The sequence below is a fragment of the Lolium perenne genome, chromosome 3, assembly GCF_019359855.2.
Source record: "Lolium perenne isolate Kyuss_39 chromosome 3, Kyuss_2.0, whole genome shotgun sequence".
Classification (NCBI taxonomy): Eukaryota; Viridiplantae; Streptophyta; class Magnoliopsida; order Poales; family Poaceae; genus Lolium; species Lolium perenne.
In genome coordinates this window covers 35477398-35492828 of record NC_067246.2, presented here as the reverse complement: position 1 = coordinate 35492828, position 15431 = coordinate 35477398, and the positions used below count along the sequence as shown (strand labels likewise).

The 15431-nt window shown below is 45.2% G+C and overlaps 1 protein-coding gene across 1 annotated transcript; it reads left to right on the top strand.

Moving 5' to 3' along the window:
• Positions 1-2161: 2161 nt before the first annotated feature.
• LOC139837844 (uncharacterized) lies at positions 2162-12147 on the top strand. Its single transcript, XM_071827143.1, has 3 exons — positions 2162-2543; positions 10696-11604; positions 12134-12147. Exons 1-3 carry the CDS (start codon positions 2162-2164, stop codon positions 12145-12147), a joined length of 1305 nt encoding a protein of 434 aa, XP_071683244.1.
• The last annotated feature ends 3284 nt before the right edge of the window (positions 12148-15431 follow it).

The window sequence follows — 15431 nt, the reverse complement described above, 5'->3', positions numbered from 1 at the left end:
GTATGCTATTGTTTGATAACTAGGAAACTGCAAATTAGAATTAAATTCTACACTTCTTTCATTGCTGCTGTTATTTTGCGAAACCGCAGTTGAAACAATATGAGTAGCAACACTAGATATAAAATTATTGGTTGAACATCTATCATAGTTCTGGCCATCTAGGTTGTTATTTAAAGGGGTCTGGGGCTGAACATTAGCCGATGCACCATATGCATATGTATTACTAGGCAAATTAATCAATTCGCTACTTCCTGAAGGCATTGGCTTTTCCTTGGAAGGGTCATCTTTGATTTCCAGAAATAATGAGCGAACAAGAGGAACTAGACTATTTTGAATATCTATATTAAGCTGTTCATTTAATTCTTCAATTCTACGAGATAATGTGTGAGTAATTGGCCTTGCTGTATTTTTCATCTCAGAATCACACTCACTAGCTACAGACACATCAATTAGATTAGAAATTTCTTCAGTTGACATTTTTACCTCGGTGACAAACGCATCGGAAGGAGTCGGAGCAGCTACCTTCTTGACGACCCCGTTCCTTGTCTTGACATACCGCCTTAATTTCTCGGCCTTCAATTTTTCAAGCTCCCATTCAAGTGCTTGCCGATCTTCTTCACATAGATCGTCGAGCGTGAAGGCGACGATGTTGTCCAGGCTGCTTTCACTTTTACCATGTTCTTGCTTAATGAAACTTGTATATACCGGTTTGAGAAACTTGGCGTGTGTATCCGTCTTAGCTTTACCCAAATCACCTTCAACTAAGTCGGTCCTGATAGACGTGTTGATCATGATGTGTTGATTTGACTCGGCACATGTATTGTCCAATCCGTGCTTAGCCGAATTTGTCGTACTGACCGAGTTAACCTTTTTCTGTTGGTTGGCTTGCATAGCTCTAACTTCAACAAGCTTTTTTGCAAGATCTTCACAAGATTTCAGATATATATCATTCCACTCTTCTGATGATCGCCCCTCGTACCTCTCAGTATGTTTCGGCGATGACACTTGCGTGTTACTGAAACTCTGCAATTGTGTAGGGGGTGTATCACATGCTACAATATTAGACGAAGGCACATGAGTTCCAATTGAACTTTCAATTATTCGGCTGTAATCATTATGAAGGTGAGTAGCCGAATTATTAATATCTCCAGTTGCATATGGTGCTGAAAAGTTACTAACATAAGGCGTAGCATATGACGGCTGAGAGTAATTACCCAAACAACTAGTAGTAACATGGTCAATTGTGGTTGCATCTATCGGCATGTGTGAAGGTGAACTAACATGCTGCAAGTTATTTGCTGATGAATAAAAGGGCGAAACACTATTTTGCAAGTTATTGAAATTTATGGCATTGGGTGTTTCATATTGGTTAACTGAACTCATCACGTTGTTCATCGCATATGAACTTCTGGGGTTGCCGATGCATGAGAATTCGAGTATACATGTTGCATGTTGCTAAAAGTATAAAAATTTAAATCATGTAGATTATTTTGCATCGGCATTTGCACATGGTAAGAAATAGGACTAGCCGATGTAGTACACATATCATAGGATCTAGCAACATCAACATAAGAGTTATTTGCATCTACATAAAAATATTGAGAATTCATGTTACCGTTGTAGATTGCAGCCTCTTGATGACGATCCCTACGTAGCAGGAACGGGCTGGAGACCGCTCGATGCTTCGTCCCCAGCGGAGTCGCCAATTGTGTTGGCACGCAAAACTGCCGCGCAACAACACGATCACCGTCGTACTTTCGTGACGACGAACGGATGATTTCCGAGCAAATCAACAAAGATACCTCAATTTCGGAGAGGTAAGACGACCGCTTTTCAGCGCAAAGCGGTAAAGATTGAACCAAACCCTAGGGCTGCTGGGGCATGGCGGAGAATACGATGTAGATGTTAAAGTAATTACCTTGTATAGATATAAGATCTCACCTACCGTATCATTCCGTTTATTCGGTTGTATAGATTGATACGAGGCTGATCTCTTCCTTGGCTTCCAAGGCTCCCTGTACACGGTACCATATAAATACATGAGCTGATCGCCCCTTGGCGTGGCGTGTTCCTCATCTCTTTATTCTAGTTTGCATGGTATCAGAGCAGATTGCATCTGCCTAAATTCCTCTCGATCTCAACCTAGCTTCCGCAAGCCGCCATGAGTGCTCCGGCCGACACCAGCTCTGCCCTGGGAGCGCTGACTTCCGGCACCATGCACTCCGACTCCACCGCGGCCTTCTCCACTGCCGTGGTACCCGCCTCGCCGGCGTCCCTCGCCGTCAACGTCGCTAGCGTGAAAACGCACGTCCCCGTCGTCCTCGACCTCAAGGCCTCCAACTACTCCAAGTGGTGCATGCTCATGGGCGTCCTCCTCGGCAAGTACGACCTCACCGGCCATGTCGCCCACAACACTCCAACCGCTGAACGCACCGCCGAGTGGAATCGCCAGGACTTCATCGTCCGCTCGTGGCTCTACGGCTCCATCAGCGAGGAGATCCTCGACATCATCATGGGAGAGAACCAGACGGCGTACGAGGCCTACGTGCTGATACGTCTCCGACGTATCGATAATTTCTTATGTTCCATGCCACATTATTGATGTTATCTACATGTTTTATGCACACTTTATGTCATATTTGTGCATTTTCTGGAACTAACCTATTAACAAGATGCCGAAGTGCCAGTTGCTGTTTTCTGCTGTTTTTGGTTTCAGAAATCCTAGTAAGGAAATATTCTCGGAATTGGACGAAATCAAAGCCCAGGGGCCTATTTTTCCACGAAGCTTCCAGAAGTCCGAAGGAGAGACGAAGAGGGGCCACGGAGGGGCCACACCCTAGGGCGGCGCGGCCCCCCCCCCTTGGCCGCGCGGCCCTGTGGTGTGGGGCCCCCGTGCCGCCTCTTGACCTGCCCTTCCGCCTACAAATAGCCTCCGTGACGAAACCCCCAGTACCGAGAACCACGATACGGAAAACCTTCCAGAGACGCCGCCGCCGCCGATCCCATCTCGGAGGATCCAGGAGATCGCCTCCGGCACCCTGCCGGAGAGGGGAATCATCTCCCGGAGGACTCTACGCCGCCATGGTCGCCTCCGGTGTGATGTGTGAGTAGTCTACCCCTGGACTATGGGTCCATAGCAGTAGCTAGATGGTTGTCTTCTCCCCATTGTGCTATCATTGTCGGATCTTGTGAGCTGCCTAACATGATCAAGATCATCTATCTGTAATTCTATATGTTGCGTTTGTTGGGATCCGATGAATAGAGAATACTTGTTATGTTGATTATCAAAGTTATGCTTATGTGTTGTTTATGATCTTGCATGCTCTCCGTTACTAGTAGATGCTCTGGCCAAGTAGATGCTTGTAACTCCAAGAGGGAGTACTTATGCTCGATAGTGGGTTCATGCCTGCATTGACACCTGGGACAGTGACAGAAAGTTCTAAGGTTGTGTTGTGCTGTTGCCACTAGGGATAAAACATTGATGCTATGTCTAAGGATGTAGTTGTTGATTACATTACGCACCATACTTAATGCAATTGTCTGTTGCCTTGCAACTTAATACTGGAGGGGGTTCGGATGATAACCTGAAGGTGGACTTTTTAGGCATAGATGCAGTTGGATGGCGGTCTATGTACTTTGTCGTAATGCCCAATTAAATCTCACTATACTCATCATGATATGTATGTGCATTGTCATGCTCTCTTTATTTGTCAATTGCCCAACTGTAATTTGTTCACCCAACATGCTGCTTGTCTTATGGGAGAGACACCTCTAGTGAACTGTGGACCCCGGTCCAATTCTCTTTACTGAAATACAATCTACTGCAATACTTGTTCTACTGTTTTCTGCAAACAATCATCTTCCACACAATACGGTTAATCCTTTGTTACAGCAAGCCGGTGAGATTGACAACCTCACTGCTTCGTTGGGGCAAAGTACTTTGGTTGTGTTGTGCAGGTTCCACGTTGGCGCCGGAATCCCCGGTGTTGCGCTCGCACTACATCCCGCCGCCATCAACCTTCAACGTGCTTCTTGGCTCCTCCTGGTTCGATAAACCTTGGTTTCTTTCTGAGGGAAAACTTGCTGCTGTGCGCATCATACCTTCCTCTTGGGGTTGCCCAACGAACGTGTGAAATACACGCCATCAAGCACATTTTCTGGCGCCGTTGCCAGGGAGATCAAGACACGCTGCAAGGGGAGTCTCCACTTCTCAATCTCTTTACTTTGTTTTTGTCTTGCTTAGTTTTATTTACTACTTTGTTTGCTGCACTAAATCAAAATACAAAAAAATTAGTTGCTAGTTTTACTTTACTTGCTATCTTGTTTGCTATATCAAAAACACAAAAAAATTAGTTTACTTGCATTTACTTTATCTAGTTTGTTTTATTTACTGTTGCTAAAATGGCCAACGCTGAAAATACTAAGTTGTGTGACTTCACAACAACAAATAATAATGATTTCTTATGCACACCTATTGCTCCACCTGCTACTACAGCAGAATTCTTTGAAATTAAACCTGCTTTACTGAATCTTGTTATGCGAGAGCAATTTTCTGGTGTTAGCTCTGATGATGCTGCTGCCCATCTTAATAATTTTGTTGAATTATGTGAAATGCAAAAATATAAAGATGTAGATGGTGATATTATTAAACTAAAATTGTTCCCTTTCTCATTAAGAGGAAGAGCTAAAGATTGGTTGCTATCTCTGCCTAAGAATAGTATTGATTCATGGACTAAATGCAAGGATGCTTTTATCGGTAGATATTATCCCCCTGCTAAAATTATATCTTTGAGGAGTAGCATAATGAATTTTAAACAATTAGATACTAAACATGTTGCTCAAGCTTGGGAAAGAATGAAATCTCTGGTTAAAAATTGCCCAACCCATGGACTGACTACTTGGATGATCATCCAAACCTTCTATGCAGGACTAAATTTTTCTTCACGGAATTTATTAGATTTAGCTGCTGGAGGTACCTTTATATCCATCACTCTTGGTAAAGCAACAAAGCTTCTTGATAATATGATGATCAACTACTCTGAATGGCACACGGAAAGAGCTCCACAAGGTAAGAAGGTAAATTCTGTCGAAGAAACCTCTTCCTTGAGTGATAAGATTGATGCTATTATGTCTATGCTTGTGAATGATAGGACTAATATTGATCCTAATAATGTTCCGTTAGCTTCATTGGTTGCACAAGAAGAACATGTTGATGTAAACTTCATTAAAAATAATAATTTCAACAACAATGCTTACCGGAACAATTCTAGTAACAACTATAGACCATATCCTTATAATAATGGCAACGGCTATGGTAATTCTTATGGGAATTCTTACAACAATAATAGGAATTCACCCCCTGGACTTGAAGCCATGCTTAAATAATTTATTAGTACACAAACTGCTTTTAACAAATCTGTTGAAGAAAAGCTTGGGAAAATTGATATACTTGCTTCTAAAGTCGATAGTCTTGCTGCTGATGTTGATCTTTTGAAATCAAAAGTTTTGCCTAATGAGAATCATCATAATAAAATTGTTACTACAGCAAATGCCATTCAAGTTAGAATTAATGAGAATATAAGATTAATGGCTGAACTGCGTGCTAGGTGGGATAGAGAAGAAAATGAAAAACTAGCTAAAGAGAAGAATATAGCTAAAGTTTGGACTATTACCACCACTAGTAATGCTAATGCTACACATGTTGCTGCACCTCCTACTAATACTAATAAAAGAATTGGTGTTAGCAATGTTTCCACTTCTAATGCAAAGCTAAAAACTGCCCGAAATCGCTAAAACTATTTAAACCGCCTGTGATAAAGCTGCTGAAATTTTTTCCAACATTGGGGATGATGATCCCATTGCTTTAGATTATAATGGTTTGAATTTTGATGATTGCCACATCTCTGAAGTTATAAAGTTCTTGCAAAAACTTGCTAAAAGTCCTAATGCTAGTGCTATAAATTTGGCTTTTACACATCATATTACAAATGCTCTCATAAAAGCTAGAGAAGAGAAACTAGAGCGTGAAGCCTCTATTCCTAAAAAGCTAGAGGATGGTTGGGAGCCCATCATTAAGATGAAGGTTAAAGATTTTGATTGTAATGCTTTATGTGATCTTGGTGCAAGTATTTCTGTTATGCCTAAGAAAATATATAATATGCTTGACTTGCCACCGCTGAAAAATTGTTATTTGGATGTTAATCTTGCTGATCATTCTACAAAGAAACCTTTGGGGAAAGTTGATAATGTTCACATTACCGTTAACAATAACCTTGTCCCCGTTGATTTTGTTGTCTTGGATATTGAATGCAATGCATCTTGTCCCATTATATTGGGAAGACCTTTTCTTCGAACTGTTGGTGCTATTATTGATATGAAGGAAGGTAATATAAAATATCAATTTCCTCTCAAGAAAGGTATGGAACACTTCCCTAGAAAGAGAATGAAGGTACCTTTTGATTCTATTATGAGAACAAATTATGATGTTGACACTTCGTCTCTTGATAATACTTGATACACACTTTCTGCGCCTAGTTGAAAGGCGTTAAAGAAAAGCGCTTATGGGAGACAACCCATGTTTTTACCTACAGTACTTTGTTTTTATTTTGTGTCTTGGAAGTTGTTTACTACTGTAGCAACCTCTCCTTATCTTAGTTTTGTGTCTTGTTGTGCCAAGTTAAGCCGTTGATAGAAAAGTAAGTACTAGATTTGGATTACTGCACAGTTCCAGATTTCTTTGCTGTCACGAATCTGGGTCCACCTCCCTGTAGGTAGCTCAGAAAATTAAGCCAATTTACGTGCATGATCCTCAGATATGTACTCAACTTTCATTCAATTTGAGCATTTTCATTTGAGCAAGTCTGGTTCCATTTTAAAATTCGTCAATACGAACTGTTCTGTTTTGACAGATTCTGCCTTTTATTTCGCATTGCCTCTTTTGCTATGTTGGATAAATTTCTTTGATCCACTAATGTCCAGTAGCATTATGCAATGTCCAGAAGTGTTAAGAATGATTGTGTCACCTCTGAATATGTCAATTTATATTGTGCACTAACCCTCTAATGAGTTGTTTCGAGTTTGGTGTGGAGGAAGTTTTCAAGGATCAAGAGAGGAGTATGATGCAACATGATCAAGGAGAGTGAAAGCTCTAAGCTTGGGGATGCCCCGGTGGTTCACCCCTGCATATATCAAGAAGACTCAAGCGTCTAAGCTTGGGGATGCCCAAGGCATCCCCATCTTCATCGACAACATTATCAGGTTCCTCCGCTGAAACTATATTTTTATTCCATCACATCTTATGTGCTTTTTCTTGGAGCGTCGGTTTGTTTTTGTTTTTGTTTTGTTTGAATAAAATGGATCCTAGCATTCACTTTATGGGAGAGAGACACGCTCCGCTGTAGCATATGGACAAGTATGTCCTTGGTTTCTACTCATAGTATTCATGGCGAAGTTTCTCCTTCGTTAAATTGTTATATGGTTGGAATTGGAAAATGATACATGTAGTAATTGCTATAAATGTCTTGGGTAATGTGATACTTGGCAATTGTTGTGCTCATGTTTAAGCTCTTGCATCATATGCTTTGCACCCATTAATGAAGAAATACATAGAGCATGCTAAAATTTGGTTTGCATATTTGGTTTCTCTAAGGTCTAGATAATTTCTAGTATTGAGTTTGAACAACAAGGAAGACGGTGTAGAGTCTTATAATGTTTTCAATATGTCTTTTATGTGAGTTTTGCTGCACCGGTTCATCCTTGTGTTTGTTTCAAATAAGCCTTGCTAGCCTAAACCTTGTATCGAGAGGGAATACTTCTCATGCATCCAAAATACTTGAGCCAACCACTATGCCATTTGTGTCCACCATACCTACCTACTACATGGTATTTTCCCGCCATTCCAAAGTAAATTGCTTGAGTGCTACCTTTAAAATTCCATCATTCACCTTTGCAATATATAGCTCATGGGACAAATAGCTTAAAAACTATTGTGGTATTGAATATGTAATTATGCACTTTATCTCTTATTAAGTTGCTTATTGTGCGATAATCATGTTCACTGGGGACGCCATCAACTATTCATTGTTGAATTTCATGTGAGTTGCTATGCATGTCCGTCTTGTCTGAAGTAAGAGAGATCTACCACCTTATGGTTAAGCATGCATATGTTAGAGAAGAACATTGGGCCGCTAGCTAAAGCCATGATCCATGGTGGAAGTTTCAGTTTTGGACAACAATCCTCAAATCTCAAATGAGAAAATTATTAATTGTTGTTATATGCTTATGCATAAAAGAGGAGTCCATTATCTGTTGTCTATGTTGTCCCGGTATGGATGTCTAAGTTGAAGAATAATCAATAGCGAGAAATCCAATGCGAGCTTTCTCCTTAGACCTTTGTACAAAGGCATAGAGGTACCCCTTTGTGACACTTGGTAAAAACAATGCATTGTGATGATCCGGTAGTCCAAGCTAATTAGGACAAGGTGCGGGCACTATTAGTATACTATGCATGAGGCTTGCAACTTATAAGACATAATTTACATGATGCATATGCTTTATTACTACCGTTGACAAAATTGTTTCATGTTTTCAAAATCAAAGCTCTAGCACAAATATAGCAATCGATGCTTTTCCTCTATGGAGGACCATTCTTTTACTTTCAATGTTGAGTCAGTTCACCTATTTCTCTCCACCTCAAGAAGCAAACACTTGTGTGAACTGTGCATTGATTCCTACATACTTGCTTATTGCATTTATTATATTACTCTATGTTGACAATATCCATGAGATATACATGTTACAAGTTGAAAGCAACCGCTGAAACTTAATCTTCTTTTGTGTTGCTTCAATGCCTTTACTTTGAATTATTGCTTTATGAGTTAACTCTTATGCAAGACTTATTGATGCTTGTCTTGAAGTGCTATTCATGAAAAGTCTTTGCTTTATGATTCACTTGTTTACTCATGTCATATACATTGTTTTGATCGCTGCATTCACTACATATGCTTTACAAATAGTATGATCAAGATTATGATGGCATGTCACTCCAGAAATTATCTGTGTTATCGTTTTACCTGCTCGGGACGAGCAGAACTAAGCTTGGGGATGCTGATACGTCTCCGACGTATCGATAATTTCTTATGTTCCATGCCACATTATTGATGTTATCTACATATTTTATGCACACTTTATGTCATATTTGTGCATTTTCTGGAACTAACCTATTAACAAGATGCCGAAGTGCCGATTCTTTGTTTTCAAGCTGTTTTTGGTTTCAGAAATCCTAGTAAGGAAATATTCTCGGAATTGGACGAAATCAAAGCCCAGGGCCTATTTTTCCACGAAGCTTCCGTAAGTCCGAAGGAGAGACGAAGAGGGGCCACGGAGGGGCCACACCCTAGGCGGCGCGCCCCCTTGGCCGCGCGGCCCTGTGGTGTGGGGCCCCGTGCCGCCTCTTGACCTGCCCTTCCGCCTACAAATAGCCTCCGTGACGAAACCCCCGCACCGAGAACCACGATACGGAAAACCTTCCCGGAGACGCCGCCGCCGCCGATCCCACCTCGGGGGATCCAGGAGATCGCCTCCGGCACCCTGCCGGAGAGGGGAATCATCTCCCGGAGGACTCTACGCCGCCATGGTCGCCTCCGGTGTGATGTGTGAGTAGTCTACCCCTGGACTATGGGTCCATAGCAGTAGCTAGATGGTTGTCTTCTCCCCATTGTGCTATCATTGTCGGATCTTGTGAGCTGCCTAACATGATCAAGATCATCTATCTGTAATTCTATATGTTGCGTTTGTTGGGATCCGATGAATAGAGAATACTTGTTATGTTGATTATCAAAGTTATGCTTATGTGTTGTTTATGATCTTGCATGCTCTCCGTTACTAGTAGATGCTCTGGCCAAGTAGATGCTTGTAACTCCAAGAGGGAGTACTTATGCTCGATAGTGGGTTCATGCCTGCATTGACACCGGGACAAGGATGTTAAAGTTCTAAGGTTGTGTTGTGCTGTTGCCACTAGGGATAAAACATTGATGCTATGTCTAAGGATGTAGTTGTTGATTACATTACGCACCATACTTAATGCAATTGTTTGTTGCCTTGCAACTTAATACTGGAGGGGGTTCGGATGATAACCTGAAGGTGGACTTTTTAGGCATAGATGCAGTTGGATGGCGGTCTATGTACTTTGTCGTAATGCCCAATTAAATCTCACTATACTCATCATGATATGTATGTGCATTGTCATGCTCTCTTTATTTGTCAATTGCCCAACTGTAATTTGTTCACCCAACATGCTGCTTGTCTTATGGGAGAGACACCTCTAGTGAACTGTGGACCCCGGTCCAATTCTCTTTACTAAAATACAATCTACTGCAATACTTGTTCTACTGTTTTCTGCAAATAATCATCTTCCACACAATACGGTTAATCCTTTGTTACAGCAAGCCGGTGAGATTGACAACCTCACTGTTTCGTTGGGGCAAAGTACTTTGGTTGTGTTGTGCAGGTTCCACGTTGGCGCCGGAATCCCTGGTGTTGCGCCGCACTACATCCCGCCGCCATCAACCTTCAACGTGCTTCTTGGCTCCTCCTGGTTCGATAAACCTTGGTTTCTTTCTGAGGGAAAACTTGCTGCTGTGCGCATCATACCTTCCTCTTGGGGTTGCCCAACGAACGTGTGAAATACACGCCATCACGTGCTCATCCGCAACCTCTTCCTCGACAACCAGATGACCCGCGCCGTCTACCTCGAGGTGGAGTTCCGCGCCACCACCCAGGGTGACCTCTCCATCACCGCCTACTGCCACCGGCTCAAGTCGCTCTCCGACGCGCTGCGCGATGTCGGGCAACCGGTGACCGACCAGACGTTGGTTCTCAACTGCCTCCGCGGTCTGAATCCTCGCTTCGCCGACATCACGACCTTGGTCACCATGCAGGTTCCCGTGCCCACGTTCCTGCAAACCAGGTCCCTCCTGCTCCTCCGCGAGACTCAGCTCGCCCACACCTTCCAACCATCGCCCCAGGTCGCGCTCTACGGGAACAACACCAGCTCCGGCTCATCGTCCGGCGGTGACCAGGGCGGCCGCAGCTTCGGCGGTGGTGGAGGCGGCAATGGCCGCGGCTGGCGCAAGAAGAACAGGAACGGAGGCGGCGGTGATCGCAGCGGCAACGCTGACTCGCGCGACACGTGCTCGGTTGTGTCCCCTGGCCCGTGGATCTGCTTCAACCCACACACGGGCCAGGCACAGCAGATGCAGCCCAACTGGAGGCCAACCGGCGGACCAAGCCTACCATCAGGCGGACCAGGCCTCCTTGGGCCACGGCCTACTGGACCACCGCAGCAGTGCCAGCCCACCTGGGTCCCTCCAGGCCAGCAGGCGTACGTCACCCAGCTCGCACCACTTCATGGCCAGGCGTTCGGCACGAATGCGCCACCACCTGCGACGCCGTACCTCCCGTACGGCTCTGGCGACCACACCATCAGCGCACCAGCATGGGACTGCTCCGCCCTCGTCGCCGCACTGAATAACACCGCCAGCTCCTCCAATGCAGGCGGATGGGTTATGGACTCTGGCGCCACTTCTCATATGGTCTCGGACCCCGGTATAATTTCCTCTCCCACCCAACTATCTTCTCCTTCCCATGTCACCGTCGGCAACGGCATCTCTTTACCTATTTCTAACACTGGTCATACTACTCTATCCACACCACATCGCACTTTTCTTCTAAACAATGTCCTAGTAGTCCCTGATATTATCAAAAATCTTCTTTCTACTCGTCAATTTACTATTGATAATTCTTGTTCTGTGGAATATGACCCATTTGGTTTTTCCATTAAGGATCTTCGAACTCGGCGCGAGATCATACGCTGCAAAGTAGCCCCGGTCCACTCTACGAGTTTTCTACAAGCGCCAGCTCACCATCTTCCTTTGGCCTTGTCGCTTCCACCGACTCCACCGAGCTATGGCATCGCCGCTTAGGACATCCGGGTCGTGACGCTATGTCACATTTATCTAGACAATTTGCTATCCCATGTAATAATGCTACTATGGTTTGTCATGCATGCCAACTTGGCAAGCATGTCCGTCTTCCTTTTTCTAGGTCTCAAACTATTTGCGTTGTCCCTTTTCAGCTACTCCATTGTGATTTATGGACCTCTCCCGTTGCGAGCAATTCTGGTTATAAATATTATCTTGTCATAGTTGATGATTTCTCTCATTATATGTGGACGTTTCCCCTACGGCGCAAATCCGACACTTCTGATGTCCTCATTAATTTTATAGCCTATGCACGCACCCAATTCAACCTTCCTGTCGTTTCTCTTCAAACCGACAATGGCACTGAATTTGTTAACTCTACCCTAGTCGAGTTCCTTGCCCGTCACGGCATCCATCTCCGCATGTCATGCCCCTATACCTCCCCACAAAATGGCAAAGCTGAGCGCGCCTTGCGTACTCTCAACGACATTACTCGTACACTACTTTTCCAAGCCCACATGCCACCCTCCTACTGGGCCGAGGCACTCGCCGCAGCAACCTATCTCGTCAATCGCCGCCCATGCCAACCACTAGGATTTCGTATTCCCTACACTCTCCTATACCAAAAACCAGCCTCATACTCAGATCTTCGGGTTTTCGGTTGTCTTTGCTACCCTAATCAATCCGCCACAACTCCTCACAAACTCGCCCCTCGCTCGACTGCGTGTGTCTTTTTAGGGTATCCTACTTCTCACCGCGGCTATCGCTGCCTTGAGATCTCTTCCCGGCGAGTCATCACTTCCAGACACGTCATCTTTGACGAAAATAATTTTCCTTTCGCCCAAGCTCAACCCGTTCAGCCGGCCGACTCCCTAGACTTTCTGCTCGAGCTAGCTCACACGCAACCCAGCACACCTGTATACACGGTGGCCCAGCCAAGCATGCATGTGTCATCTACCGATCGATCACGTCCTTACTCACCTGAACATGCTAGCTCGCCCGCGCCTGCGTCTACACCTGCGAGTTCTCCACGCTCGCCGGCGGGCTCGGCCAGCCCGTTCCCTAGCCCTCCCAGCTCGCCTCCACTTTCCGAGCCATCCTCCTCAGCTGCAACAACACCGCCCACCCCACCTCCTCCATATCGTGGTTGTGCCGTCCCGGCCGTCAACACACACACGATGCTCACTCGTACAAAACACGGTGTTCCCATTCAGCCCAAAGAGCGCCTGAACCTCTCAGCTGTCCATTCCACTATATCTCCTATCCCTAAGACATACCGGGGTGCACTCCAAGACCCGCATTGGCGCGCCGCCATGCATGACGAGTACACTGCCCTTCTCCATAACCGCACCTGGTCACTTGTACCTCGTCCAGTTGGCGCTAACATTGTTTCAGGAAAATGGATCTTCAAGCATAAATTTGCTTCCGATGGTGGTCTCGCTCGCTACAAGGCTCGCTGGGTTGTTCGCGGTTTCTCCCAACAACCGGGAGTTGATTTCGACGAGACCTTCAGCCCCGTCATCAAGCCCGCCATGATCCGTGTCGTCCTCAGCATCGCCGCCTCGTGTGCTTGGCCGATTCATCAACTGGACGTCAAGAACGCCTTTCTTCATGGCAATCTTGATGAGGTGGTCTACTGCGAGCAACCGCCTGGCTTCATCGACTCCACTCGTCCTCAACATGTATGTCGCCTTCACAAGTCACTCTACGGCCTCAAGCAGGCTCCCCGCGCCTGGTACCAGCGCTTCGCCCACTACGCGCATCGTCTCGGGTTTGTTGCGTCCCTATGTGATGCCTCCCTCTTCATTCTTCAACGGGGTGCCGAGCTCGCATATCTACTTCTGTACGTGGACGACATCATCCTCACCGCCTCCAGCGACGGTCTTCTTCGACACATCACCGACATGCTTCACCGCGAGTTCTCCATGACCGATCTCGGGGATTTGTCCTACTTCCTCGGCATCTCGGTTACTCGCTCGCCTTCAGGGATGTTGCTGTCTCAACGGCAGTACGCAGTCGACCTTCTTCACCGAGCTGGCATGCTTGACTGCAACCCGTGTGCTACTCCCATAGACACTCGTTGCAAGCTCTCCGCTGATGATGGTCCCCTCATCGCCGATCCCACTGAGTACCGCAGCTTCGCTGGCGCTCTTCAGTACCTGACTCTGACGCGCCCAGACATTGCACATGCTGTACAGCAGGCATGCTTGTACATGCATGCTCCACGGGAGCCACACCTCAATCTGGTCAAGAGGATCCTTAGGTACATCCGGGGTACTCTGGACCTCGGTCTTCAGCTTCATTCCACGCCGGCTACATCACTCACTGCATACTCGGACGCTGACTGGGCGGGCTGCCCTGACACTCGTCGTTCCACTTCAGGATACTGTGTCTACCTCGGCGACAACCTCGTGTCCTGGTCCTCCAAACGCCAGGCCACGGTATCTCGTTCCAGTGCCGAAGCCGAGTATCGTGCCGTGGCACATGCTGTGGCTGAGTGTTGCTGGCTTCGTCAGCTTCTTCAGGAGCTTCATCGCCCGCTCCGTACTGCGACTATTGTCTTTTGTGACAATGTCAGTGCCGTTTACATGGCCTCGAACCCGGTCCAGCATCGCCGTACAAAGCACATCGAGATTGATATCCATTTCGTTCTATTCTAGTTTGCAGTAGAAACAATACGTAAAAAAGAAAAGGGTAAATTGTATTTTTGATAGATAGATCGATTGGTTGGGGGTTTTCCAATCGGCCGTATGCCCGCATTATATAAGGGCAGCCTGGACTATGGCAAACAATGTAGTACACGGAATTGCTTCCTTCGTCTGCAAGCCGGTTATAGAATTCCTAATCTGATCTCTAATCAAACCGGCCCAGCTTATTCTAGTACATACGATACAACAATATGGAAATATCGACGTATGTTCCGTACTTGGCCCGGTATTCTCCAATCTTCACGTCTCGGCTAGCTTGTCATGTATAGCTCAGGACCTGCAACATGCATCAACGTATCTTCTTAATACATCTGAAAATCTGCCCAGAGTTTTGTCCTTAGCGCACGATTCATATATTTGTCCTGGCTAGTAATTCCATATGCTTGATCTGCTGACGTGACAATTGCACCGAAACTCCACCAGACCTGTATTTTGAACACTAAACAGCAAGTTGGATATTTAATGTCAATTAATAATGTAAACACCACATTTTATCTAATTTGGCAAATAAAATACCTAGTAGCCAAATTATGTATTGAACACAAGTATATACAAGTATCCAGCAACCATAATATACAAAGAATGAGTGATGCCGGTATACCTCCCCCCAAGCTTAGGCTTTTGGCCTAAGTGGAGATCAACCCCAGCGAGGGTCAGGGTTCCACGCCGGCGAATCGTACATGGTGTGATCATAATAAGGTTCTTGTGCAGAAGAATAACGTGGAGGCTCCGTATAACCGTAATG

Bases quoted from the DNA above. Each gene is read 5' to 3' on its own strand.
- LOC139837844 (XM_071827143.1), top strand. From the start codon at position 2,162: ATGAGTGCTCCGGCCGACACCAGCTCTGCCCTGGGAGCGCTGACTTCC. The intron at 2,544-10,695 runs ACGTGCTGATAC...ATACACGCCATC, and splicing joins CCAGACGGCGTACGAGGCCT to ACGTGCTCATCCGCAACCTC.